Here is a 27,903-nt window from a genome sequence, read left to right as displayed (position 1 = left end):
TCCCAAAAGCTCTGCTGACTCTCAAAGCATGGCTGTAACTCCTATTCAGCCCAAGACCCTTGTGTAGCCCTATGGGCCCAGCCAGATTCTTTTTTATTTTTATTAAAAAATAAATTTTGGGGGGCCACGCCACATGGCTTGTGGGATCTTAGTTCCCCAACCAGGGATTGAACCCAGGTCCTCGGCAGTGAAAGCGCAGAATCCTAACCACTGGACCGCCAGGGAATTCCCCCCAGCCAGATTCTTATCGGAACCCTGCCATGGGGACATGAAGCAAGCTGGGTCTCTTCCAGTCTCTTCTACATCACGTGGTGCCCAGAGCTTTGGGAATGTCAAACCGGGCACCCTCTCACCCCTGCACTGCCATAGTTCCCAGCACAGGGCTTCCTCTACTTGAAAACCCTCCCACTACCAGAGTTCTAAAAGGGGATCGGAGCCCAAAGAACCTCTGCTTTTGCCTTTCCCCTCAGTCTATTCAGCTTCCCTCCTCACTCTGGGACTTCCGCCTTGAGCAGGAAGGCCAGGACATCCCCGACCTCGGCCCATCTTCTTCCCGCAATTCCCTGACCAGGCGGGGAGGGCTATTCTTGCTTCACTTTCCGCCTTGCTACCCCTCACAGCTTTGCTGCCAGCGTGGTCCATGGACAAGCAGCATCAGTATCACCTGGGACCCTGGTAGAAATGCAGATTCTCAGGCCCCACCCAGACTTACTGAATTGGAATTTGCATTTCAACAAGATGCCCAGGTGATTCGTGTGTACATTATAGTCTGAGAAGCACAACTGCTCACATTACATCATGGGTGCTTTCTGTCTTGTTTGATGTCAGATACTATAATTTGGTCTTCTTGGCCTGGTTCTTAACATATTCATGGGAGCTCAGCAAGTTTGGGAAATCCTTTTCCTTCTTGCTGAAACCCAGCTTCTGAATGCTGCAGACTCAAAAATCTTGCATTAGTGCCTTGGAAGTCACAAGCTGAACAGCGACTTTATCTTTCCCTCAACATTTTTTTTTTGAATTTTATTTTATTTATTTTCTTATACAGCAGATTCCTATTAGTTATCCATTTTATACATATTAGTGATGTCAATCCCAATCTCCCAAATCATCACATCACCCCTGCCGCTTTCCCCCCTTAGTGTCCATATGTTTGTTCTCGACATCTGTGTCTCAATTTCTGCCCTGCAAACTGGTTCATCTGTACCATTTTTCTACGTTCCACATATATGCATTAATATATGAAATTTGTTTTTCTCTTTCTGACTTACTTCACTCTGTATGATAGTCTCTAGATCCATCCACGTCTCAACAAATGACCCAATTTCGTTCCTTTTTATGGCTGAGTAATATTCCATTGTATATATGTACCACATCTTCTTTACCCATTCGTCTGTCGATGGGCCTTTAGGTTGCTTCCATGACCTGGCTATTGTAAATAGTGCTGCAATGAACATTGGGATGCATGTGTCATTTTGAATTCTGGTTTTCTCTGGGTATATGTCCAGTAGTGGGATTGCTGGATCATATGGTAATTCTATTTTTAGTTTTTTAAGGAATGTTCCTATCCAAGAACATGGTATATCTCTCCATCTGTTTGTATCATCTTTCATTTCTTTCATCAATATCTTATAGTTTTCTGCATACAGGTGTTTTGTCTCCCTAGGTAGGTTTATTCCTAGGTATTTTATTCTTTTTGTTGCAATGGTAAATGGGAGTGTTTCCTTAATTTCTCTTTCAGATTTTTCATCATTAGTGTATAGGAATGCAAGAGATTTCTGTGCATTAATTTTGTATCCTGCAACTTTACCAAATTCATTGATTAGCTCTAGTAGTATTCTGGTGGCATCTTTAGGATTCTCTGTGTATAGTATCATGTCATCTGCAAACAGTGACAGATTTACTTCTTCTTTTCCAATTTGTATTCCTTTTGTTTCTTTTTCTTCTCTCGTTGCTGTGGCTAGGACTTCCAAAATATGTTGAATAATAATGGTGAGAGTGGACATCCTTGTCTTGTTCCTGATCTCAGAGGAAATACTCTCAGTTTTTCACCATTGAGAATGATGTCTGCTGTGGGTTTGTCATATATGACCTTTATTATGTTGAGGTAGGTTCCCTCTATGCCCACTATCTGGAGAGATTTTATCGTAAATCGGTGTTGAATTTTGTCAGAAGCTTTTTCTGGATCTATTGACATGATCATATGGTTTTTATTCTTCAGTTTGTTAATATGGTATATCACATTGATTGATTTGCATATATTGAAGAATCCTTGCATCCCTGGGATAAATCCCACTTGATCATTGTGTAAGATCCTTTTAATGTGTTGTTAGATTCTGTTTGCTAGTATTTTGTTGAGGATTTTTGCATCTATATTCATCCGTGATATTGGTCTGTAATTTTCTTTTTTTGTAGTATCTTTGTCTGGTTTTGGTATCAGGGTGATGGTAGCCTCATAGAATGAGTTTGGGAGTGTTCCTTCCTCTTCAATTTTTTGGAAGAGTTTGAGAGGATGGGTGTTAGCTCTTCTCTAAATGTTTGATAGAATTCATCTGTGAAGCCATCTTGTCCTGGACTTTTGTTTGTTGGAAGATTTTTAATCACAGTTTCCATTTCATTACTTGTGATTGGTCTGTTCATATTTTCTATTTCTTCCTGGTTCAGTCTTGGAAAGTTATACCTTTCTAAGAATTTGTCCATTTCTTCCAGGTCGTCCATTTTATTGGCATAGAGTTGTTTGTAGTAGTCTCAAGATGATTTGTATTTCTGTGGTGTCTGTTGTAACTTCTCCTTTTTCATTTCTAATTTTATTGATTTGAGTCCTCTCCCTCTTCTTCTTGATGAGTTTGGCTAATGGTTTATCAATTTTGTTTATCTTCTCAAAGAACCAGCTTTTAGTTTTATTGATCTTTGCTATTGTTTTCTTTGTTTCTATTTCAGTTATTTCTGCTCTGATCTTTATGTTTTCTTTCCTTCTGCTAACTTTGGGCTTTGTTTGTTTTTCTTTCTCTAGTTCCTTTAGGGGTAAGGTTATATTGTTTATTTGAGATTTTTCTTGTTTCTTGAGGTAGGCTTGTATTGCTATAAACTTCCTTCTTAGAACGGGTTTTGCTGCATCCCAGAGGTTTTGGATCATCATGTTTTCATTGACATTTGTCTCTAGGTATTTTTTGATTTCCTCTTGGATTTCTTCAGTGATCTCTTGGTTATTTAGTAACGTATTGTTTAGCCTCCATGTGTTTGTATTTTTTACATTTTTTCCCCTGTAATTGATTTCTAATCTCATAACATTGTGGTCAGAAAAGATGCTTGATATGATTTCAATTTTCTTAAATTTACTGAGGCTTGATTTGTGACCCAAGATGTGACCTCTCCTGGAGAATGTTCCGTGTGTACCTGAGAAGAAAGTGTAATTTGCTGTTTTTGGATGGAGTGTCCTATAAATATCAATTAAATGTATCTGGTCTATTGTGTCATTTAAAGCTTGTGTTTCCTTATTAATTTTCTGTGTGGATGATCTGTCCATTGGTGTATGTTAGCTGTTAAAGTCCCCCACTATTATTGTGTTACTGTTGATTTCCTCCTTTATAGCTGTCAGCAGTTGCCTTATGTATTGTGGTGCCTCCTATGTTGGGTGCATATATGTTTATAATTGTTATTTCTTCTTCTTGTATTGATCCCTTGATCATTATGTAGTGTCCTTCCTTGTCTCTTGTAGCATTCTTTATTTTAAAGTCTATTTTATCTGATATGAGTATTGCTACTCCAGCTTTCTTTTGATTTCCTTTTGCATGGAGTATCTTTTTCCATCCCCTCACTTTCAGTCTGTATGTGTCCCTAGGTCAGAAGTGGGTCTCTTGTAGATGCATATATATGGGTCTTGTTTTTGTATCCATTCAGCAAGGCTGTCTTTTGGTTGGAGAATTTAATCCAGTCATGTTTAAGGTAATTATTGATATGTATGTTTCTATGACCATTTTCTTAATTGTTTTGGGTTTGTTTTTGTAGGTCCTTTTCTTCTCTTGTGTTTCCCACTTAGCGAAGCTCCTTTAGCATTTGTTGCAGAGCTGGTTTGCTGGTGCTGAATTCTCTTAGCTTTTGCTTGTCTGTAAAGCTTTTGATTACTCCATCGAATCTGAATGAGATCCTTGCCAGGTAGAGTAATCTTGGTTGTAGGTTCTTCCCTCTCATCACTTTAAATATGTCATGCCACTCCCTTCTGGCTTGTAGAGTTTCTGCTGGGAAATCAACTGTTAATGTTATGGGAGTTCCCTTGTATGTTATTTTTCATTTTTCCCTTGCTGCTCTCAATAATTTTTCTTTGTCTTTAATTTTTGCCAATTTGATTACTATGTGTCTCGGTGTGTTTCTCTTTGAGTTTATCCTGTATGGGACTCTCTGCCCTTCCTGGACTTGGGTGGCTATTTCGTTTCCCATGTTAGGGAAGTTTTCAACTATAATCTCTTCAAATATTTTCTCGGGTCCTTTCTCTCTCTCTTCTCCTTCTGGGACCTCTATAATGCAAATGTTATTGCGTTTAATCTTGTCCCAGAGGTCTCTTAGGCTGTCTTCGTTTCTCTTCATTCTTTTTTCTTTATTCTGTTCTGCAGAAGTGAATTCCACCATTCTGTCTTCCAAGTCACTTATCCATTCTTCTGCCTTAGTTATTCTGCTATTGATTCCTTCTAGTTTATTTTTCATTTCAGTTATTGTATTGTTCATCTCTGTTTGTTTGTTCTTTAATTCCTCTAGGCCTTTTTTAAACATTTCTTGCGTCTTCTCGATCTTTGCTTCCATTCTTTTTCCAAGGTCCTGGATCATCTTCACTATCATTATTCTGAATTCTTTTTCTGGAAATCCCCTATCTCCACTTCATTTAGTTGTTTTTCTGGGGTTTTATCTTGTTCCTTCATCTGGCACATAGCCCTCTGCTTTTCATCTTGTCTCTTTCTGTGAATGTGGTTTTTGTTCCACAGGCTGCAGGACTGTAGTTCTTCTTGCTTCTGCTGTCTGCTCTCTGGTGGATGAGGCTATCTAAGAGGCTTGTGCAAGCTTCCTGATGGGAGGGACTGGTGGTCTCTCTCAACATTCTTACTGTAACAGGCCTGATCCTCCCCAAGGCATGCTTCATGAAAATAGGGGTGGGGAAAGAGGCAAAGTTACAGGACTGTGAAAGAGAAAACACACTATTTCAAAAACTGCTCTACCAGTTATCACAGCTTTCACTGAATCAAGCTTTGGTGATGCCAGCATCCCACATGTGGGGTAGAGGGTCCTCTTCACAAGGGTGCAAAGGGGGGACCCTCTCACCTTAGCACCTCGATGGGCCCACATTTCCTGAGCAAGCAGACTGCCTTTATTTTCTAGGCCAATAGGGGATAACCAATCATTTTCCCCCTTTTGTTTTGGCTGCTAGGAAGCTTAAAGTCAAATTTGTGGCCCAACAATAGTTAGTGTTTAATTATGTGCAACCCTCACACTGAACCCATTCCTGGCTCCATCTTTCTTCCTTAATTTTAATGTATGCATTTTATTTTCTTATAAGCTACTTAAAAATCTTTCCCGAAGTCAGGGGAAATAAATTCATGGACAGGTACAATTCTAGGTCCCTGACTACAGTTTGTCCCACTTAATCTTTTTTTTTTTTTTTAAAGGAGATGCTGGTGTTTTTATTTTTATTTATTTATTTATTTATTTTTGGCTGTGTTGGGTCTTTGTTGCTGCGTGCAGGCTTTCTCTATTTGCGTTGAGCGGGAGCTACTCTTTGTTACGGTGTACGGGTTTCTCATTGCAGTGGCTTCTCCTGTTGCAGAGCACAGGCTCTAGGCACGTGGGCTTCAGTAGTTGTGGCATGTGAGCTCAGTACTTGTGGCTCGCAGGCTCTAAAGCGCGGACTCAGTAGTCATGGCACACAGGCTTTTTTGCTCTGCAGCACGTTGGGAACTTCCCGGACCAGGGCTCAAACCCATGTCCCCTACATTGGCAGGCAGCTTCTTAACCACTGTGCCACCAAGGAAGTCCCTGTCCCACTCAATCTTTTTTCCAGATGAGAAAACTGAAGTTCAGAGAGGTTAAACAAACAGGCCAAAGGCAGGGCCCTTGCTGAGTGTCTAAGTGAGGCTCTCAGCTCTCTGTGTTCAGAGTTGACCCCCAGTAGGAAGCCCTTGGACGTGGTTCTCTTGGCAGGTGGGCCAACATTGTGCTGAGAAGGAGCAGAGGGGAGATTCATGTCAGATTTGTTCCAAACCCTGGGAGTCTCCATCAAGCATCATGGGGATTTACCCAGCATGCTCTGGGACAGTCAGCCCTGCTTGAGAGGATTCCTTTTGCTGGGTCCATCATTTCCCTAGTTAATTGACCAAGAAAGTTCTCAAGGGCCAAGCTGGGGCCAGTGATTCTGTGACTGGAGCAGGTGAACTGCCTTGTGGGAATAAGTATTTCAAAGGTGTGTGCCAACCTCATCCCCAAGGCCCCGAGTTCTTGAGACGGGGCTGTGTTCTCCAGATGCTGGGTACTCCAGGTATGATGTTTTCCTCAACTGGAGGTAAGGCTACCTTCCTAGAAAGAGTTTGGGATAAATGCAAAAGCTGACACAAAGGAGCTATTCAGAAAAGAATGAAGAGAGTTTATATGCACCAAAAAGAAAGGATTATTGCTAACTGAAAAAAGCAAATAAAAGAGTAGTACATGTATTAAGATCCTATGTGTGCCAAAGAAGATATACAGACTGCCAACAAACACATGAAAGAATGCTCAACATCATTAATCTTTAGAGAAATGCAAATCAAAACTACAATGAGATATCATCTCACACCAGTCAGAATGGCCATCATCAAAAAATCTACAAACAATAAATGCTGGAGAGGGTGTGGAGAAAAGGGAACACTCTTGCACTGCTGGTGGGAATGTGAATTGGTTCAGCCACTATGGAGAACAGTATGGAGGTTCCTTAAAAAACTACAAATAAAACTACCATATGACCCAGCATCCCCACTACTGGGCATATACCCTGAGAAAACCAAAATTCAAAAAGAGTCATGTACCAAAATGTTCATTGCAGCTCTATTTACAATAGCCAGGACATGGAAACAACCTAAGTGCCCATTATTGGATGAATGGATAAGGAAGATGTGGCACATATATACAATGGGATATTACTCAGCCATAAAAAGAAACGAAATTGAGCTATTTGTAATGAGGTAGGTAGACCTAGAGTCTGTCATACAGAGTGAAGTAAGTCAGAAAGAGAAAGACAAATACCATATGCTAACACATATATATGGAATATAAGGGAAAAAAAAAATGTCATGAAGAACCTAGGGGTAAGACAGGAATAAAGACACAGACCTACTGGAGAACAGACTTGAGGATATGGGGAGGGGGAAGGGTGAGCTGTGACAGGGCGAGAGAGAGGCATGGACATATATACACTAACAAACGTAAGGTAGATAGCTAGTGGGAAGCAGCCTCATGGCACAGGGATATCGGCTAGGTGCTTTGTGACTGCCTGGAGGGGTGGGATAGGGAGGGTGGGAGGGAGGGAGACGCAAGAGGGAAGAGATATGTATAACTGCTTCACTTTGTTATAAAGCAGAAACTAACACACCATTGTAAAGCAATTATACCCCAATAAAGATGTTAAAAAAAAAAAAAGATCCTATGTGTGTGTTTTAAATACACATACTCAGATAGATACATATATGTAGACGCACACACACCACAGACCTCCATACATAGAGACTCCCCACTCGAAAGCCCTTCCCAACCCTGCCACACACAGGAGGTTTAGAAGGAAACACCAAACACCAAACTGTTAACAGCTGCTTCTGGAAAGAGAGACAGAAAGTAGGATCATGGGTGAGAGAACTTTTACTTTTTAATTTTTACTATATATATTTCTATATTGTTAGAATCTTTTTTTTTTACTGTTGATTTCTCCACTTCAATGTAAAGAAATGCAGGTTAACAGAGTGCTCTTGAAAAATTTGTTGGAAACCAATGATATACTTAAACTAGGAACTACTTACATATATAATGAGGAACTGCTTATATGCTCCAAAAACTATAAATCATAAATGCAGAGAAAATGTAGTTTATCAAAGGGTTGAAAACAGAAATAACAAGAAAACATTTTTAATGGATTAGAATACCACAAAAGGACAAAGACCAAATTTACAATTTACAAAAATAAATCTAAGTTAGATGAATTCCTCCATTAAAGGACAAAGACGTTTAGACTGTGTTTAAAAAAAAACAAAACCTAATTATATGCTGTTCATCAGAAACTTATTTAACAAAATTGCAATAAAATTTATAAGTAAACGTAACAAAAGTATTTTATGCAAATGCAACTAACAAGAAACAATATCAGTGACAGTATACTGATTGTGAACAACATCAATGTCAGACAAAACAATTTTTACAAACATCTTTACACAAAGAGAACCATTTTACTAACAAGGATATAATTCTCAAAGCTGAAACTCTCATAAACCTTTAAGTGACAAATAACACTATCTCAATGTATTGAAGGGAAAGGTGTTAGAAATAGGAGAAGAAACAGAAAAACAATAGCAGTGAAACATTTTGACACATTTTGAGTTTTTAACAAACTAAACAGATGAATAATAAGCAAGGACATAATTAAATATGCATATCAAAAGATATACATTATGTATCAGTCAGGGTTGTCCAGAGAAAACTAACCATCATGTCTTACAAAAGAACGTAGATTTTTTTTGTCTCCTGTAATTCATAGAATGTTTCACTGGTCACATATTAAGCTGCAAAGAAAAATCACATTCTAAAATCTGGTCACAAACTCTGAACAAAATGCAATGGACATATTGTTAAGATTTTTTACATTGATGCTATCACTTCATAATTTAAGGACTTTAAAAACAAATGTATTGAATAAAATCAACTGCTGTGAACATTTCCTGTAAACGTGTGGCTAAAATTAAGGAGCACCCAGTGGTATCAAGAGGGCCAGCATGTTGTCTCAAGAGAAAGTCGGGGCAGGTGGGAGGAGGGGGGTTTCCTTCCTGGCTGGGTGTCAAGTGATGGGCAGCCTTAGATGTCTAGGGTTTCAGTAGCTCCAGCAGAGCTGTGAAGCCTCAGAGCCCTGGCTGTGGCCATGGTGTCAGAAATGTAGGAGGAGCCTTGGTGGAGGTAAGCAAGGGTGCCCCTACCGGCCCCTCTGAGTATGGTGTTGAACCCAGCCTTTCAGATGTGGGGGGTTCCCAGGTCGCTGACCTCTGCCCTTCCAGTGTGGGGTGAGCCGGGGTTACGGGGAAGGCGGGCCCTCACACACCCATGGATTCCATCACCTTTCATCATCCTCCTCGCTGTGCAATCCATCATCCAGTATGGATCCATATTTTCCCAGCCATCAAGGCCAATGAATGACAATCCTTTCTTGTTGGAACATAGACATTCTCTCCATTCTTTTCTAATCAACTTCCTTGCATCATCTTTTGCTTTCATCCTCAGTTCATTCTGGGAGGGCAGCCTTACCTGGAGTCTTTGAGGGATATGGGCTTTATCCTGGAAGGAAAGTCACCTGGAAACAAAATATCTCCAGGGAGGACAGGCCTGAGTAAGGTGGCCCTGGAGAAGATGCTGAGGAAAGAAGGGAAGGCCTGGGGTCCTGTGAGGGTCACTGGAAAACCACCTCTTGGGCACACCCTCCCCAAACAGTAACCTGTCTCCCCAAGCAAGCAGGTCTGAAAGGCCCCTGGACCCTAGCCATGCCGGCTCAGCGTCATTCAAGTGTCTTGGGTAAGGCTATGGGTTATCTCACCCTTAACCCATCATTAGGGGAAACTAGATGGTTTGGGGACAAAGGTAAACTTTTGCTGTCTTGTGGAGGCAGGCCAGTAGAGGGTTATAGTCAAGAGCATGAGCTTTGGAGTCAGAAATATTTCAGAAGCCAACCGTGCTTCTTCCCAGCTGTGATCTCTGAGCCTCAGTTCCCCCATGTAGAATGTGACGCTAATGATGCCAGCTTCTCAGGGGGTGTTGTGAGGACTGAATGAAATCATGAGAGTAAGGCATTTAACCAAGGCCCACGTGCCATCTCTCAGTAGCAAACCAACTGCACGGGCTACACGGACAGGGTGGGCTTTCCGGTCTAACAGACCCATGGTGCCACCTTGTGGTTGCTGTCCCTCACAGCATCTGGTTAATCTTTCTCAAATCCAATGACCCTTTTTCAAATGCCTACGAGTAGGCTGTGCTTGGTGAAATTCATTATTGTTTAAACAATAAAAGGCTGTAATGGTAAGTATGGTGTTGATGTCATGCAATGCACCTTAGAAATATCTTAGAAAGTGATGCTGAAGAAGCATCATTTGGGAGGACTCTCCCGGCTCCCCCGTCAAAGAAATCCTCTTCTTAGATTACGACCATCATTGCCCAAATACCCTCAGATGTTCCGAGCTTTAGGGGTGGAGATGCATAAGCAAATAAAAACATCACTCCTCAGTTTCCAAGCTTCTGCTCGCTTTCAAGTACTGCCCTATCACATCTCCCAGTCATGTTCGACTTTCCCCTCCCCTACTGATATCTCTTCCCCGACCACATACCCCACTCAAACCTCCCTTTTCCTTTTCTCCTCCACCCCACTTCAACACTAATGACCACCTCTTCTAAAATTGCACCCGCCCAGTCCTCAGTCCCTTTCGTGCTTCATTCCTCTCAGTGGCACTCAGCAATGACTCCCCCTACTTGTTTCTTCTTTGTTTACTATCTTGCCCCATTTGAATGGCACCTCCCTGAGGGCAGGGATTTTAGCCTTTCTTCGTTGCTGTACCTTCAGCACCTTAAACAGTGCCTAGCTGTAGTAGGTGCTCAGTAATTGTTGGTTGGTTGATTGAAGGAAGGAATGAAAGCAAAGGTGGAGTCTGAGATAGGGGAAACTAGAGAAGCTCTGCATGCCACAGGATTAAAACTGGAAAGAAACCTCATTTCCTAAGGTAAAAAAGGAGTTTCCTAAAGAAAGGGCTGGTTCACGAGTGTGGGTCCAGTGTAGTCACATAGGCCTCACATATAGAAGGAGCTGGCATTCAGAAAGGTCCACCTGGAGTCTAATGCTCTGTGCTTGCAGTCTTGAAATTCATCATGTGTTGCTGAATTCGTGTTTTGTAAGTCAAGTCCAGTGGGGCAGGGGTGCAGGTATGGGCTCAGGGCCTCAGCTCACATGGTCCCGCCTCCTGCCCCTGGGGCACCGAGCCCCACCCAGCCTCCCACACTCTGTTCCCAGAGGGGCCTCAGCATGGGCAGGGCAAGGGTGCCCAGAAGTTTCTCTGGAGAGGGGTTGGCGGCAGCTGCCTCCCAATGCCTTTCCCCCCGTCCTGGGCTGGCAGCCCCATAGCATGGCTGGTGGACAGCCAGCTAGAGGCCTTATCTTGGCAGGGGCGATCCAGGCACCTCAATCAAGGTACAAAGAAAATCCCAGCTTGGAGGTGTAAGATCCTTGGGGGGACCTATCTGCTGCAGTGGAGGCTGTGGGCTCCACTTCTCCAAACCAGCAGTGTGTAGGGCAGGCGCCAGAGTCACGCGTCCCCAGGCACCTGTCACAGGCATGTGTGTGTGTCTCTTCTGGCCAGCTTGAGTCACAAAATATGAATTAAATAATTTCAGTGATCCCACAGATAAGCTAAATGTGCTGCTACTTGCATTTAAAACTGGCATCACACTACATAAAAGATGAATAGTAAAGTTCATGCTAATAATTTAACATTTCAAATTCTCTTTACTTATAAAATTAAATAGCAAACACCACCACAATAAGCAGAGGGACCTTGGAAGAAAGGACAAGGCTTTATATATACCTTTACTTTTATCTATTTATTTATAAACTTTATTTATTTATTTTTGGCTGCGTTGGGTCTTTGCTGCCGCGCGCGGGCTTTCTTTAGTTGCAGCGAGCGGGGGCTACTCTTCATTGTGGTGCACGGGCTTCTCATTGCAGTGGCTTCTCTTGTTGCGGAGCACGGGCTCTAGGTGCGCGGGCTTCAGTAGTTGTAGCACACGGGCTCAGGAGTTGTGGCTCGCGGGCTCTAGAGCACAGGCTCAGTAGTTGTGGCGCACGGGCGGAGCTGCTCCGCGGCATGTGGGATCTTCCCGGACCAGGGCTCAAATCCGTGTCCCCTGCATTGGCAGGTGGATTCTTAACCACTGCACCCCAGGGAAGTCCCATATGTACTTTTAATGGTACTTGTTTCCTGCTTTTTGAACCACATTTTTATTTTGCACTGGGCCCTGCAAATTACACTCAACATTTACATCAAAGTGGTTCTGTTAGGATTAATCTGCGGGTATACCATAAAGGCCTGGTAATCAGTTTCTGATTGTATTTCGATATTATATCTTTGATAGAACTACGTTATCAACGGTGTAAGATAACTAACAAAGGAGCTATTTCTTCCCATTTATGACATTATAACCCTTCATAACTTGGTCTTATTTCATTAAGCTAAAAGGATTAGCATTGCCAGGAAAACATCACATGAAAAATATGATGGGCACAGCAAGGACTGCTAATTCATATTAAAAGTCAGACATGTAAAAAAAATCCATCAAAACCAAAATAAGTTTCCTTCAAGGGTGGGGTATATTCCAACAAGTTTCAGCTGAGATCAGGTTTCTCAGGCGTGGTACTCTGACATTTAGTTGTGAGGGCTGTCCTGTGCACTACAGGATGTTTAGCAGCATCCCTGGCCTCTACCCAAGAGATGCCAGTAGCACCCTCCCTCCAATCATAACAGTTAAAAATATCTCCAGACATTGCAAATATACGCTGGGGGGCAAAACTGCCCCCGTAAGAACCACTGGCTTAGATGGACAAATGAGATGGGTAGTAAAGTGCCGTATAGCTCTTGAGAGCATCACATTCACTTCCCTACCCTCCAATGCCTAAATATCATAAACACAGACTCCCTCCAACTAAGATCAACAAATACAAGCGACATGGATACAGGAAAACTAAAGAATTCTTTTATTTAGTGAAAAAAGAGTGGGCAAATGACAGACAGCTCACATACTGTTAAACAGAACAAAAAGGGAAAGAAAAAGAGTAGAGACATCATAGTGATGGATTTTCACAAAAGGTGACAGATTTAAACTACAGAGCAAGGGGATATTTATAAGCGAGATGTCAAGGTATTAGTGACCAATCTATATCCAATTAGGTTTTCTCTAAGCTCAAGAACATTTAAAACCTCAGACTTAAATTTTAACTCTAGACGTGACAATTGTAAGCACACCACTTCAGTCTCTTAAAACTTCTAAGTGCTGCTCCTGGGTAAATATCTTTTTCTAATATTATTTCCCCACCCCAACATATAGAATATAACATTTCATGTTCCAGTAGTAATCACACACAGGATTAAAAACCCAACTGGCCAAGAAAGCGTTATTCTTTCTATGAAGCGTTCTTTACAAAAGAAAAATGAAAGGAGTGGACATTGGTACCTTTTTTTTTTTGCGGTACGCGGGCCTCTCGCTGTTGTGGCCTCTCCCATTGTGGAGCACAGGCTCCGGATGCACAGGCTCAGCGGCCATGGCTCACGGGCCCAGCCGTGGAATCTTCCGAACCGGGGCATGAACCCGCATCCCCTGCATCAGCAGGTGGACTCTCAACCACTGCGCCACCAGGGAAGCCCCATTGGTACAATTCTTGCTGAAAAACAGCAAGAGTAATACCAAACCACCCTGCTTACTATAGAAAAGGCACGGCTCGCAGAACCAAGTATACAGGCTATAGCAGTAGAATACCCATCGCGAAAGGGCTGGCAACATTAAACACTGTACACAGGTCTGTGTCTCTGGGTCAGGCTAGCGCATGCCCAGGATCTGTCTGCTTTTCAGTTGGTAAGTTTTTTCAATGTCTGACAGGGCTTGAGCGCGAAGCTGAGCAGCATGAAGCCTTTTTTTCAGGTCCTTGCACTTGGATTTGAAGGTGAGCTGACTCTCAGAACTCTCACTCCTCATGATATTCTCCTTACTCTCCCCACTGAAATGAACTTTCTTCTTCATTATCGAGGATGTAAGATCAAAAAGTTCTTTAGAAAAAAAAAGAAAAAGGTTTTTGAGTTTCATGAACAGGAGATGAACTCCTCCATACTTATCAAACTTACCAAAATATTTATTGTCAGTTTGCATGTGAAATCTGGGTACCTGTTTATTCTCTCTGGGATAGGAGTGTTAAACAAAATTCAACTGAGCAAATATTAAAGATCTTACTGGCTTTATTCAACGATTCATAAATCGGGCAGCATCCCATCCAGAAGACAGAAAGGAGTTCTAAGGAGCTGTACAAAAGGAAAGGCTTTTATAGGTAGAAGGGGGCAGGACCAGGAAGTTACACCAGCAAAGGGGGGATTGTCTGTGGCAAGGTCACCGTCCTTTAGGGGACAGCAGGGGTCTATCAGGCAGATGACCTCACTAGTGCTGACCAGGTAATTCCAGATTAACTGGTTTAAGATTCCATTCCTGAGAGAGGCTGAAACTGAAAGTAAGTTAGGTATTAAGTCCTGATTTGGTGACATTTGGTGACCAGTGACTCCATTTTGGATCTGTTGTCTCTTTTTTAACAGGTTAGGGGCATGAGGTTGGCAGAAATCAATCAGCTTTTTAATCTGTAGCCAAAACTCAAGGAACCTATGTTTTATTCTCTCACAATCAACATTCCTCTTAAGGTTAAATGCACTGAGGATTATGGGCCACAATATAAAACTTCTGGAAACCAATGTTATTTATCTCTGTGCTTGAAAGCAAGTGCCATTCTACCTAGAACACATTACTTCCAGAAAAGTATGGAAGCAGAAGCTCTTTTTCATAGCGAGCACCTACAGTTTTGGCTAAATACTTCAGAACACATTTTAAAGCGGCTTAACTGACCAGACACTTCTTCCAAAAAGAACCTAAGCAAGACTCAGCATGGTAAAAGTAAATCGAGTTAACAGTGAGTGAACTGTACTTTTAACATGAAAAAAATAATAATCTACTTAAAGTGGCTACACTATTAGGAACTGACAACTATCTGGGGGTTGGGGGCTTGAAGGTTTGAATTCTAAAATCTATTTGTTTTTCCTTTGCGTTCATTTAAAGGAAATACGTTCAAATATTTACTGAGCTCACTGTATGGGTTGTTGTGGACCAAACAAAGGCCCTATTGTGGTAGGAGGAGATAGACCATAAACAAATAAACAAGCCCACATGAGGAATACTTGAGGATGGTATGTGCTGTGAAGGAAATGAACATGGAGAGAGGGAGACAGAGGTGCTGGGGGTGTTGGCAGTGATGAAGCTGCATAATAAGGTGACTTCTGAGCAGAGACCTGATGAGAGTGAGGAAGTAAGAAGTCTCGTGACTATCTAGAGATGAATGTTCCAGTCCAAAGAAATGGAGACGCCCTGAGGGAGAAGCAGGCTGCACAGAGAAACGCTGCCCTCCGACTGTCCCAACTTCCTATTTCATACACTGCTTCTCTGCAAAGCATTTTAGGAGACTGCTTTTAGGCCTCAACTCTTGTTTCAAATAGATCCACGTTTATTACCACAAACACCTATACATTTGTAAACAGACAGTGACAACTGTAAATCCTACTAATAAGACAGTTTTATAAGAAAGTGTTTAAAAAAAGAATTCGTATTTCACTCAACAGACTAAGTAGAGCCTTTAAAAAGATGCTGTTGCCTACTGTCATGATCTCAATTTATTTGTTTTCCTCATGTCTGAATTCTATAGCCCAAGGATGGGGAGAGGATATTTCCAACTGTCTTGAGTTCACAAGGGCACCCCCTCCCCACCGCTTTGTTGCTTTTCTTAGGGCTCTGACATGCTCAGTACTTTAAAACACCTCCTACCCACATTGGACACCATTCCCACAGCTCATTTTAAGTCTTTGCCATGATTCGCATACCGGTAGATTCTTCTACCTACGTGTCCTACGAAGTGAAACACATCATCCTTCGCCAGCTCTTCTCACCCTTTGCTCAAAGACTCTCAGGGCAAGATGTAAATAAACTCTTTGACTGGGAGAGCCGTCCCCAACAGGACCTTCCATATAATTCTCGGCAACGGGCTTGATGCATGACACTTACCCAGATAAAAATTCCTCCTCACTCTATCACAGTAATCATGATTTAAGTCTAGTTTATCTTTATGGATGGCAGTGTGGAATCTAAGAGAAGCTGAAATAAATATTATAAAAATACTGAAATGGTAGATAGCAATATTGAGAAAAACGAGATTTACTTCCATCACTGGTTTCATTTGTTTCCATCACGTATTACAGAGCATATGCAGGTATTAAGCAGTCACACTTTGACATACACGTTTCAATTGGAACGGGTCTTAGCAAAGATCCAAAAGTGATGGCCTATTCTTCAGTTGGCTTATCACACCTTTTAAGCCATACTTTCTATGCAGGATGTGGCAAATATGAGTTGGTCGTGTGGTAATAGTAAAATGCTAGGATTTTCACTTGAAAATGGAGAGAAATGTAGAGTTTTGAAAATATACCCAGAGAAAAACCTGAAAGGCACAGCATTTTTTAAAAATGAACTAGTTTTTAAAAATAAATATCAAATACTGAACACAGTTTGATAAAGCAAATAAAACCGAAGATGAAATCATCCTGACTCATTGCCTCATGTCTCTGATCACAGTTAAGTCAGTCATTGCTAAAACACAATTTTTATCTCCACTGAAATGCATATATTCAATTCACTCCATCATAAAATTCAAGACTCTGGAAATTTAAAGGGCTGCCAAAGCCACCTTCGGGGCAACGCTGGTGCCCATTTCCTCATTTGTGGCACCAACTTCTGTTCTCTGAGCTGGTTCTCATACCTGGACCACCCGCCAGAGACAGGAACTTCTGGTCCTTCAGCAGGCTGTAATTCCTCAACAGACTTTCTGCTCTGGCCAGCTTGTTCTCTGCCAGTCTCTCACGAACACAAAGCTCACGTTCCTTCTCTTTAAGAAGGGAATGGAACGAGAAAGAAAGAAATTAACAAGTGGCATAAACAATTCACATTTGGTAATCTTACCACTTTTCCTTATCGCTAAGGCTAACAGCCTGACCTCCGATGAGTCATGTTTTGTGAAGGGTTTCCTACTGTATACTCCAGCCAACCAGACTGTTCCCATTTCATAATGCTGTGTGGTTAGTATGTTGTATGTTGTCTTAGGTTTTCTCCTAAGGACTGGCTTAAGCACAAGGACAAAGTCAGCTTCAACCTTTGGTTGTGATTTGTGGGAATAACTCATGGGGGAAAACAAAGAGCTACTGCCATCCCTGCTCTCCGCAGAGAAGGGGCAACAGTTCATTTTCCGGGCGTTACCCGGCTGCGGTACAAACCCTTCTCCCTCTGGGTGAATGACAGCACCCAAATAGAAGGGAAAAAAACCACAGCTCAGTTAGGTGGTACTAACAAAGGCTATTATTTATTCATGGCCCAGCATTCAGAGAGTTCAGATTTCAGCTGCTTTGTGAAATTACAAAACACTCGGGAAAGTTTTAATGAAAAGTTTTTGGTTGTTTGTTTTTTGTGGGTTTTGTTTTTTTTTTAAAGAATTCTTTTGACAGAAGAGACAAAGATTTTCAGGTAAGCACAGGCTGTACCTCCCACAGACAGCGTATCTCACAGTACTAGACAATTATCATTAGGAAGTAAAACATTAACAAACGCATTTAGATGCTTTGTAAGTACGTTTAAATAGAAAAAAACTTATGAAGTCTGCATTGGCATTGAGCTGCAGAAGCGAGATTGGGTGAGCCGTGAGGGGGGAAGGAGACAGTCGCAGCCCGTCTCTTCCCTCGATGTCAAAATGCAGAGCTGCACTGCTGCTGCTGCCTTGCAGAATCCTAAAACCTGGGTAGCAGCTCTCACTTTAGTGGAGTAGACAGAGTTTCAACATCAAAAACTCATTACCACCCAGTCCGTCAATACCCATCAGAGTATTTAAATATCTTGTACCCACATGCTCTGTGGAACTGCCCAAATACATCTAGTCTTACACACTGTAGGATTTCAGACCCAGGCTGTGTTGGAGCAGTGTATCAGAAGGGAGAAGCGCTGGCAAATTCTAAGACCTTCTTTACAATGGGAAACCTCAGGGTCCATATATTAAGAAAGATAAAGAAAAGAGTGACTCTGCAGTACAGTGTGATGGCTACTGTGCTGGGCTGTCACAGTTAGGGCCCAACAATGTGACGACAACAGCTGATCTCAGAGAAAGAGGCTCAACGTGAAGGTGCGGCAAGCTTGATGTGCATATCTTGGTTTCGCAAGTATTTATAAAAACCTTCTAATAGAACACAGACGTGAGATCCTCTGTTCAGATAGATTTTCACATACATTAGAATAAGCTTCCTGGAGCTCTCTGTGCTTCACCCCCACTCAGACTTACGCTCCAGGTTTTCTTCCCTTGCTCTGAGGGCTCGCTCCCGCTCCTGTAACTGTATTTCCTTCAGTTTCAGCTCACTCAATACAGGGCTGGAGTCCTGCAACTTTCCTGGTTCTCCTAATCGCCGCCCTCTTCTCTCAGGATTTCTCCTTTGCTCTTCTGCAACCAAGTCTGCTATCAAAGGATTCTCAAGAATTTCTTCAACAGAAGGTCGATGGTAATCCTGGGAAAAAAATATTCGGTGTTACAGGCACACTACATAATGGACTACTCATCCTGAAAGAGCAGTTACATTTAAAACAGCATATATTTCCAAGGCAAAAGAAAGGACTCCTTTACAGATGGGTCTTTTCTTTTCTTACTTGGCAGCATTATAGTTCAACATCTGTATATACTACAGAGTGATCACCACCACAAGTTCAGTTACCATCCATCACCATGCAACTGACCCCTTTCGCCCATTTTGCCCATTCCCCCCCCTGCCCCAACACACACACATGGGTCTTAAACACCTGAAAAATAAGTTCACTGGTGGCTTTAACTCATGAGGTTCTGGGTCCACAAAGTAATGCAGATTTTAACTTACCTTTGTTCCCCTTTTAACCTAAGAAGGCTCAATCCCTGTGCTGTGCTGGGTAGCGTTGCTAGGGTCGGTCTGTTTCAGGGCACGTACTGCCCTTGCATCTCCAAACTACATTAAGCAGGGTGCTCTCTCACCGACCTTCAATCCTGTTACTTCACCTGCATCCTTCCTTCTCTTTGAACTCCCACAGCATTTAACTCTATTCTTACACAGCCTGATCCCTAGGACATCTCCCTCCCCATCCCACTGACAGATTTTTTTCTACATAATCTCTTTATTTCCCCTCTACTCTTTTTAGTCAGCCCTCCCCCACGATTTCCATCTCTAATGATCTCTAATCTCTCAGAGCTAGAGGCAGAGTAATAAGGTATTATTCCTGGCCCCTTCCTGTACCACCTGCCACTTTGAGGTAGGCAAGGACAAGGGGAACTGAGGATTTGGATCCTTATTGCAATCTCTCCTTGCTACCAACCATCTGTTAGCATGGCAGAGTGGGATGAGACACAAAGAAAGCACAGAAGGCAGGCCTGCAATGTGCCAAGGATACATGTTTTCACTCGTGGTAACAGTAGATTTAGCTAAAGAAATATATTTAATGTTTCTTTAGACTCATTGCTCCACGAGAGGATACACTGCAAAACTTAGCTGAGAGATGGAAACATACAGTATATCATCTTATAAACTTTACCTTTAAATTTAACATCCTTGTAATAATGTCATTTAATTCATCAGAGTAACGATATGGAATTCGCCTGAATTTGCCTTCTCTGATCTTCCCAGCTAGTTCTTTCTGGTTGAAAGCTGTAAATGGAGGCCTGGGGAAAAAAATTTTTTTTTAAATGTAAAAATGAAAATATATAAGAAGAAGCAAACCAAAAGCAGAGTTTAAGGTCCAGTTTGTATTTATGTTTCTACTTCTGGGATCTTCTTCTGTAGCTAAGTTTCCCAACCTTGGCACTACTGACATTTGGAGCCATATGATTCTGTTTTGGGGACTGTCCTGTGCATTGTTTAGTATGTTTTGCAGCATCACTGACCTCTGTCCATTAGATGCCAGTAGCTATCCCTAGTTGTGACAACTAAAATGTCTCCAGACATTGTCAAATGTCCCATGGGAGGCAAAGCTGGGGGGCAAAATTCCCCTTCGCTGGTTGAGAACCACTGCTCTACAGAATACTTTAGAAGGGAAAAAACAGAAAGAAAAAAGGGAAAGAATCAGAACTCTTTCCTGTCCAAACCCTAGACTGCTTCTCTAGATCTTTATTTCATTTCTTCCATAGGCTTGACCTATATGCTCTCCCCTTGAGCTAAGCTCAGACTAACGGAGAAACATCTAACCAGGTTAGAAGCTTGAACAAGTCTAGATCCAGCCTCAGGGATTATATTATTAATTTGTAAATAATTTTTTTAACCTGTCCATCTACCTTAATTTTAACCCACGGTATGATTCTTTCAGACTTGAATGTGCATGGATGCTCAAAAAGCTGACCCTGGTGAAAGGTGACAAATCTCTCTAAGTGTTAACCTCAGACTAAAACTCTGTCTTCATTATACTTACATTAACGCACACAGTTCATACAGCAAGCAACCTAGTGACCAGATATCTGACTTCTCATTGTAGGACATGTGATTCATTTGCTCCTTAAGGGGGGAAAAAAAAAAGGTAAGAAAATAGGAGTTTAAAGTTCATTTTGTTTTAAAACTTATAAAATTAGTCCTGGGACAAAAATGGAACCTTAAAGTTTGGTAATATTCACTCAAGGAAAAGAAGGGAACAAATTTTATATTATAAATATTTTATATCTATAACAAAAATTTCAAATACAAAAGGCTGATTACTCTTACATTAGATCTTGTATCATAACAACAAAAAGATGGTACTTTATACTTTATATTCAAATTTATAATGGAAAAAAGGCAATGATGTTATCCTAATACACTGTCATATATAATTCATTCACTTATTTTTCATTCGCAAATATTTATTATGTTACTACAGGCAAGGCACTGGCAAGTTAAAGGTGAACATGAGATAGCTCTACCCTCTACCCTCAAAGAATTCATAATCTAGAAACTCCATTTTAAAAGAACCAGAGAAAATTCTAGAATAACATCTAGCCCACATTTAAATGAATATAGACATAAATGGCTAATTGAATCATTCATTTATATATTTTTCCCTTAGCCCACTTATATACCACAGTAGTAAGTAATATTCTTACTCCCTATTTTAATTGTTTGCCTTTCTTCCACACGTACAGTAACAACAGTCCACCATGGCTCTTATTCTCAACAGAGGGCACAGAGGCAAGTACTGTACTGAAATCTTCAGAAGTCTTCTTAGTAATTTAAAGTCCAACAGGGGAGTCTGGTACCGCTTCCTGACAATCCCATAGGGAAGGCTAAACTGGTCTATTTACAAGGGCAGGGGGGAACAGGAACAAAAGAATTGTGCAGGTTTCAATTTTTCCAAGAACCACCTCTGGATAATTTTCCTTTATATCAAAGGCTTTCTATTTGGAATCTGATCCAGTGAGAAAACGACACTGCTCTGGCCATGTCTAATCTGAGTCAAAAACAAAATCACTGGGCTTCCCTGGTGGCGCAGTGGTTGAGAGTCCGCCTGCCAATGCAGGGGACGCGGGTTCGTGCCCCGGTCCGGGAGGATCCCACATGCCGTGGAGCGGCTGGGCCCGTGAGCCATGGCTGCTGAGCCTGCGCGTCCGGAGCCTGTGCTCTGCAATGGGAGAGGCCACAACAGTGAGAGGCCCGCGTACCGCAAAAAAAAAAAAAAATCACTAATTTACAAAGTTTTATACTGTAGTCAGATTGGTTAACATAACTAAAAAAGACTGAGAAAATCCTGAAAATGTTTGTGAACAGCTAAAAAAATAAATCTCTCTCCATCTTTATCTGCTCATCTTTCATATACAACACATTAGTGCTATCACTTATTGATTCAAGCTCTTCAAAAGTCACTAGAGAGCCATAAACAGTTCATACCCTTTGACCCAGAAATTTCATTTCAAGAGCTAAACACCAAGGAAATAACCAAAAAGGAAGAAAGAATAATTCATACAAAGACATGCATAGCAGTGCTCTTTAGAATGGTGAGACATTTTGGAAACAAAATATTCAGCAACTGAGGAAACAGGTAAATGGGTGGACTCTGCAGCTGCACTGTAGGAAAAGGCAATAAAAAAAGAATAAGTACAAAAAGTTAACACCGCAAAAATATGTTGTCAGAAGTGAGTGAGCCTCCTGAGCCCTGAACCTCCATGCACAAGAATCACCTAGAAGGTCTGTTAAAATACAAAGTCCAAAATAAAAAGTGGTGGAGGACAAACAGAGAAAAAAAGAGTTGAGCGCAAAGACCTGTCCAGAGATCCAAATTCACTGGATTTGGGGCTCAGGACTGTGCATTTTAAACGATCACCCCAGATGAGTTCCAGCTGGTGTCCAGGACCTATGGCACTTTGGGAAGTGCTGCTCTTGAGGGCAGAGACAAAACCTATCTCATCTTTGTGATCCCAGAGCTTAGCACTTGGTAGTCATTCGATGAAAGCTTGATTTATATTGCTAATACAGGAACTTAATGGTCTGGTGGTCCATTTGGAAAAATATAAATTTAAAATAAAACAGTATTGTTAATTCTTGGCTATTGGATATTACTAAACAAACAAAAAGTTGAGTGTTTAGCATTAAGATGTTTAAAAAGCACCTAAATTCTGAAATACTTACAGGAGACATATAATAAGGTGTGCCAACAAATGTTTTTGCAAAACTCGTATCGTGGTTTAATATCCTAGCTAACCCAAAGTCTCCAAGCTTAACGTTTTGCTTGCCATCCAGGAAAACATTGGCTGGTTTCAGATCCCGATGCAGCACAGTATGACCACCATCACTTCGTCTGTGACATTCCTTTAGGGCCAGAGTCAACTGAGTCATCACTCGAAGAACAAACTCTTCATCCAAGTATTGCCTGAAATCAAAGCAGTAATACAGCCTATAACCTCTGAATAAAACCATAACAAAGATGGGATGATGTGAATTATCTAGTTTTCAAAGTGTACACATAGGGAAATAAATTGATATGAAATATGGGTGCTGACGTACCAGGGATTTTCTAAAGTACCGTGGACCCACCAAACAAACACCAGAAGACTCTTCCGCATTACTAAGTACTCTGTCCCTGATCCTAATACAGGATGCTTAACAGAAGCAAAACTAGGCCCATTTAAGAGATTTTACCTTTCCTTGGTCCCCTTTGTAATTGCACTAGCCAGGTCCCCTCCTTCACAATATTCCATTACAATGTACAGTGTTGTGTTGGTTCGGTCAATAATTCTATCATAGTATCGGACGATATTTGGATGCTTCAGCTCACGAAGTAAATTCACTTCAGAAACAAGCATGTGTTTCTCAGCTTCTGTCATGGAGCCATAGTCCAGTTCCTTCCAAACTAAGATCTGAAATAAAAATTTCCAAGGCACAAATAAACTCATTATACTCAAAACCTTTTTAAAAACTTTTAAAAATTACTTCTCTAGTAAGTAGATCATACAGTGACATCATCTAATGTAGTTCAATGAACCTAAGGACCCCTGAGTTTACTTCCATAATCTTCCCCCAATTTTTCAGCAGTAAATGATGCAACAGAGAGTGACGAGGTACATTAGACCTCCCCCAACCCCCTAACCTCCGTTGCTTAGTCAAAGCTGGTCAAAGCTGGGGTAGAGGTAGTCAAAGTCCTCGAGCATTCCAAGTCAAGATTTCCAAGGTAAGAGAACTTAAACTTAGTAAAGGTCCTTCCGTCAGAGCCAATTTCCTCTCCATTGTTTCTTTGTGTAAAGTCTACCTACACACCTTGGGAAATCTGAATCCAACAATCCGAATAATGGGTATTTTAAATGAATTCTGACTACAAGACATAAAAGTTCGACGTGCTGATGGTCATGACCGAGAGGGCTCTTCTCTAAAAACAGGTCAGGAGGGCTTCCCTGGTGGCGCAGTGGTTGGGAGTCCGCCTGCCGATGCAGGGGACACGGGTTCGTACCCCAGTCCGGGAGGATCCCACATGCCGCGGAGCGGCTGGGCCCGTGAGCCATGGCCGCTGAGCCTGAGCGTCCGGAGCCTGTGCTCCGCGACGGGAGAGGCCACAACAGTGAGAGGCCCGCGTACCGAAAAAAAAAAAAAACAGCTCAGGAGTCAGCTAGCTGTCACCAACTGAAGGCCCTTAGCAGGTCAAATTGGGAAAAAGGAAGAAAATGGAAGAGAAAGGAAAAAAGATGGAAAAAATATATATACCTATAACATAAATATATAAAAATGCGCAATCTCATGTAAATAGCAAAGCGGTGTTATGTATTTGACAATATTCTATTTGGCACATTCTATTAATTTTATTTAAAGATTAAGGACAGATTCACAAATGAAAAATTAAAAAAAAAAAGGAAAAAGGGACACAGTTTCCCATCCCTTGAGAGACCCAGGACCGACACAGACCTGAGGGGAGATGTCTAACTCTTCTGAGCACCCTGCCTTCCAGACGCACAGCCCCAGGCCCCTCGCTTCCCTTCGGCGGCAGAGGGCGCGCCCCCCGCAGTTTGCACAACCGCGGCGGGGGCGGAGACAGGCACCGAGCCCGCGCTCACCTTGCCATCGCTCTTCCTCCGGATCTTCTGGCAGCGGCCGTAGGAGCCCGTGCCAATGGTGTACAGCACCTCGTAGTCCTCCGCCCGAGTCGGCATGGCCAGACCCGCGCAGAACACCTGAACGTCGCACCACCGTCGCGGATATGCCACCACCGAGTCGGAGACCTCAAGTCACAGCGCCAGGCCGCCCCAGTCTCCAGCCCAGTTTAACCGTCGCGGGCCCCCGCCTCGCAGTCTATTGGCCTGCGGTAAGGCCGCTTCGCCTCTCTGATTGGCTAAGAAGAACACAACACCCTGGGCATCTTGGGAAAAGTGTATCGCTAGGCAACCGCGTCGGCGTCGGTGTCGGCGTCTGCTTCCGACGTCTCGGGAGAAAGGGGCGGAGCTAAAACCAAAGAGAGGGCGGGGCACAGAAAGCCGCAGTGCCAGGCGGTTCCTCGCCGCCCTGTTCCTCTGGCTGAGGTCGCCAAGGCAACCGAAGTCCAGAGACCGCTCTTCAGACTTTTCTGCTCACTGCCTCAACCAGCTGCCTTTGCACTCTGACCTCTCACACAACCCATTCTCTGTACGCGCCCTCCTCTCTCAGGTTCCTGTACCCTGAGCCCGGGGCAGGGTTACGCTAAAGTCTGGGTGAGAACTGAGTACAGAGATGAAAAGGACTGTCTCTCCCTGAAGGGTGCGCGAATAAGTGCTGACAGTGCTGCGGGACTGTGTACAGTGCTTGCGGGACAAGCACTTTACATGTATTGTAAAGTAATAAAGCAGGAATTGGCGTTATTTCCGATGAGGAAATGGAAGCACAGGAAGGTTATAGTATTTGCTTAGTTCCAACATCCAGGAAGAGAAGAATAAATGCAAAAACAGTGGATACTCATAGTAATGATTTAAAGTTCACACATAACTTTAGGATGTAGTCCTCATAGAGAGACTATATCTTTGAACACCAAACTTAGAGGCCTGTTTAACATGCAGAGGGTGTGTACAAAACCTCAGGGTGCAATATGGAAGTCCCTGATGTTTTGGAATACCCAGGAGAATATGGTGGCTCTAAGGCAGAGAGAGGTTTACCTTTAAGACTCCTACAAAATTTTTTTTTTTTTAGAAAAGACTACCAAATAGGTTATAAGGGGTGCCAAGCACATAGTTGATTGACAATACTTCATTGAATGCAGCCTTTTCTGGGCATGCACAGAGACAAACACTTTCAGCTCGCCCAGCGAGATGGAACAGTCCCACTTTTACCTGGGAGAGGGGACCTGGAGACCTCCATCCAAAGGTGGAGGAGTACTTTACAAGAAGGCTAATAATTTGGCAATGCATAAATAGGTCAATTTTCTTTAAATATCTGATCAGCATGGGATTGAAAGTAACTTGATTTCCTATTAATAAGAATTACAAACCTCTTTATGTTAAAAATAAGGAATTTATTACCTGCACTGAATATAACATAATTGGAATTGCCAGCCAGGAGATTTTTAAAGTAACGTTCAAGGGCACTGTCTTACCTCAAGAGAATGGAACCAGTTTAGTTTTCAAAAGTTATGTAAGGAGCCACAAGTGGCTCAGTTAATTGGCTTTATATTTTTTTATTTTAGTACCTCTTAAAGATTGACATCCCTGGAGTTCTTTCGCTGGCCCACCTCAAATCCAACCCTGTACCTTCTCTCTGGCCATTCTTATGCTCTGATGCTTTGCCCCAATTCCCCAAACCCGGCACACTTTCTCAGTTCCCTCCTACCACCACCACCTTTGCACCTGTTACTCCATTTGTCTGGAATACTGTCCATCCCACTCCCTTATCCACTCCCCTACCCCTGATCATGTCTGTCTAGAGGACACAACTTGTCTTTCAAGACTCAGTGCCAACTTTCTCTCCTGTACTCTGGAAAGCCTTTCCTAGCATCCTAGAACAAGCAATTCCTCCATCTATAGTGTTCATAAACCACTTTGTACATAAGTCCACCTTAACTTGTTATTTATCATTATTTGTTTATATGGATCTCACAGTGGCTCAACTTCAAATTCCTTGTAGCTAGCATAAGCCCTGTAATAAAAGAGGCATGCAAAAAATCTTTGTTAAATGAAAATATGAGAAAGCAGCTTATTAATAATCATGTAAGAATTTGGATGAGCCCTCAAGTACTCACGTTTCGATAGCCTCCAGCCCTGTGGCAGAGACTAAATACTGGGTAAAGAGCCATCCCAAGAGTATGGAGAGTGGCTCCTAGGCACATATGTTCATTCAGCAAATATTTATTGAGCACTTTTTATGTGCCAGATATAATGATAGGAATTAATATGCTGAGTGTTCATTAGAAGAGACAGAGATGGTAAAGAGTGACATGGGTATGGCATGACAAACCCTAAAAACATGCCAAAGTTAGCCCATACCATTGGGTGGGAGTGAGGGGCAGGACAGCCTAGACGCTGAGAAGAAAGAGACATTAATGGCTGAGGAGCATGTGGAGGTCGATCAGGAACACTTTAGAGGAAATACCCCTTCCCCCATCACTTCCTCCCTCCTTCCTTCATATTCCACCCATCCTTTAAGACTCAGCTCAAGCCCAGTTTCTTCCCTGAAAAATTCCCTGGCTGCCCTCAACCCACGGTGACCTCCTAAAAGAGCAATTAACTGTGTTCTTTACTCATTTAGGATGTGCCATATAATAGTCTGAATTACTTGCTGCTCATGTATATCTATCTTACCTGACCTATTAAATCGAAAACTCATCCTTCAACAAATATTAATCGAGGCCCCGCCAGGTGCTGAAGATACCCCAGTGAGTGGGACTGACGTGCAGTCTTGGAGGTGGAGACAGTAGATGTACCAAGGAGACAGAGAAATGCAACCATTACAAATTCTGCTAAGAATTAAGAAAACAAAGAACTGAGACAGAAATGGAGAAGACTACAAAGACTACATTGAAAGAGAAAACTAAGAGATGACCAGCTCCATAAGGGTGGGACCAAGGCTTGAACTTGTCTATAACCAGGCTCCCACACCCAGGGTCTGATTCAGTGTCTTCACAATTTTCTTGCTAAATATGCTGATTGTTGTCAGTTTTAATTTAAATTTGGTGAAATCTCAAATAAAGAGATTATTTGCACTATGTCTGTGTGTTCTGCTCACAAGTGCTCTACAGGTGTTCCCAAAGACACCAACACATTTTTTGGAAGACTAATGGGCACCTCCAACTTAACGTGTCCAAACTCATACTCGAGTTTTGTCCCAGACTTGTTCTACTCAC

The 27,903-nt window shown here is 42.2% G+C and overlaps 1 protein-coding gene across 1 annotated transcript; it reads right to left on the bottom strand.

The window, feature by feature from the left end:
• Positions 1 to 13,552: 13,552 nt before the first annotated feature.
• NEK2 (NIMA related kinase 2) lies at positions 13,553 to 24,852 on the bottom strand. The gene is made up of 8 exons (XM_024751062.1): positions 24,656 to 24,852; positions 23,253 to 23,470; positions 22,743 to 22,983; positions 20,560 to 20,642; positions 19,690 to 19,816; positions 18,422 to 18,641; positions 16,859 to 16,984; positions 13,553 to 14,063 (listed from the first exon to the last, which is right to left on the bottom strand). The coding sequence occupies exons 1-8, from the start codon at positions 24,749 to 24,751 to the stop codon at positions 13,837 to 13,839; spliced, it is 1,338 nt and encodes a 445-aa protein (XP_024606830.1). The 5' UTR covers positions 24,752 to 24,852; the 3' UTR covers positions 13,553 to 13,836.
• Between the last annotated feature and the right edge of the window lie 3,051 nt (positions 24,853 to 27,903).

The sequence above is a fragment of the Neophocaena asiaeorientalis genome, unplaced genomic scaffold (genome assembly GCF_003031525.2).
Source record: "Neophocaena asiaeorientalis asiaeorientalis breed wild unplaced genomic scaffold, Neophocaena_asiaeorientalis_V1.1 scaffold67, whole genome shotgun sequence".
NCBI lineage: Eukaryota > Metazoa > Chordata > Mammalia > Artiodactyla > Phocoenidae > Neophocaena > Neophocaena asiaeorientalis.
The sequence above is the reverse complement of the archived record's forward strand: the minus strand, read 5'-3'. Positions and strand labels throughout refer to the sequence as shown.